This window comes from Anopheles cruzii, unplaced genomic scaffold, assembly GCF_943734635.1.
Source record: "Anopheles cruzii unplaced genomic scaffold, idAnoCruzAS_RS32_06 scaffold04532_ctg1, whole genome shotgun sequence".
Classification (NCBI taxonomy): Eukaryota; Metazoa; Arthropoda; class Insecta; order Diptera; family Culicidae; genus Anopheles; species Anopheles cruzii.
In genome coordinates, this window is record NW_026458117.1 from 1 (window position 1) to 1,337 (window position 1,337).

The following is a 1,337-nucleotide window of genomic DNA, read 5'->3' on the forward strand; positions in this document are numbered from 1 at the left end:
ACTGGGACTACATGTGGGAATTCTCGAGCAATGTAAGACAGAGTTACAAATGGTGATATGGCTAGACCAGACCAGACATACATCTAATGATTCGTCTTCAATGTAGGCTTGTTCTGACTCGTACGCTGGTACGGCTGCCTTCTCCGAGTTGGAAACTCAAGCCCTGAACCGTGTCATGCAGCAGTACGCATCGAGCATGGTTCTGTACCTCGCTGTTCACACTTACGGCGATATGATCCTGTACCCCTATGGATACGCCTGGCCTTTTATTCCGGTGTCGAACCAAGCCGCTCACATTGCCCTTGGAGAGCAGGCCCGCAGTGCGGTTTCTGCCGTCGGTGGGCCACTTTACGTTGTCGGTAATAGTGCCGAGATCCTGTACACCGCCACTGGTTGCAGTGATGACTACGCAGCAGGAGTTATTGGATCCCGATTCGCTTTCACGCTCGAGCTAACTGGAGGAGGATCAACCGGATTCGACCTTCCTGCTAGCCAGATTATGGCTGTTGCATCTCAAACATTCCAGATCTTCCGCACCATGGCCAACAACGCGTAAACAACGTGTCTTTTCACAGTGAAATGTCATGTTGATCGTACAATGATAGTCTGAAAGGATTATACCGTGAAAGAAAGAATAAAATTATCTAATTTATACATGGCTTGGCCAGCATGGCGCCAGTAACTTATTTTCCACCAGGTTATGTCCAGAATTAGTGAGGTTTGCCTTGACATGATCCCATTTACAATATCTGGGAACTTGCCGTTCTATGCGCCAAGTTACAGCTAGACTTATCTAACTTGTATGGAATCTATCTAACTTATATCTTATGGAACTTATCTAACTTGTATGGAATCTATCAGGAGTTGTCTTTTAGTTGATGGATCTTGCTGTCAGATACAGTTATGCAATTTATTTTGGCCACAAGTGTGAATAATTAAACGATGTCATTGACATCGCTAATCGTTTGCAACTTATCTGCGTCAACGATTAGCACACAACAGGAACACAATGCACTACATCTGCACTCTGCGGCTCAAGTTATCTAATGATAAGAGTTTTTTTGTACTGCCATAACAATTACCTACATTAATCGTTACGGTCAATCTTAAACGTTTTTGTGATTGAATTTGTGGGTTTTTTGAGAATTTGGCACTCAGAGATTAGGAGCATCGTAAAGTATAAATTCGCCTGTTTTGTTCCCATTTGACTTTGGTGTTGATTACCGACTGGCAAACGATGAAGTTCTGTGCTGTGTTTCTGGCCGTCCTGGTCCTGGCCGTGCTGAGCCACGGTGGCTCGGCCGAGCAGGTGTCCTATCGCGAGTGAGTTTGGCTCT

The 1,337-nt window shown here is 45.1% G+C and overlaps 1 protein-coding gene across 1 annotated transcript; it reads left to right on the plus strand.

Moving 5' to 3' along the window:
• Nucleotides 1-11: 11 nt before the first annotated feature.
• On the plus strand, nt 12-556 carry LOC128277196 (carboxypeptidase B-like). The gene is made up of 2 exons (XM_053015638.1): nt 12-32; nt 107-556. The coding sequence occupies exons 1-2, from the start codon at nt 12-14 to the stop codon at nt 554-556; spliced, it is 471 nt and encodes a 156-aa protein (XP_052871598.1).
• Nucleotides 557-1,337: the final 781 nt, after the last annotated feature.

Coding starts and splice junctions, on each gene's coding strand:
- LOC128277196 (XM_053015638.1), top strand. CDS start 12: ATGTGGGAATTCTCGAGCAAT. Junction 33..106: donor TGTGGGAATTCTCGAGCAAT/GTAAGACAGAGT, acceptor TCTTCAATGTAG/GCTTGTTCTGACTCGTACGC.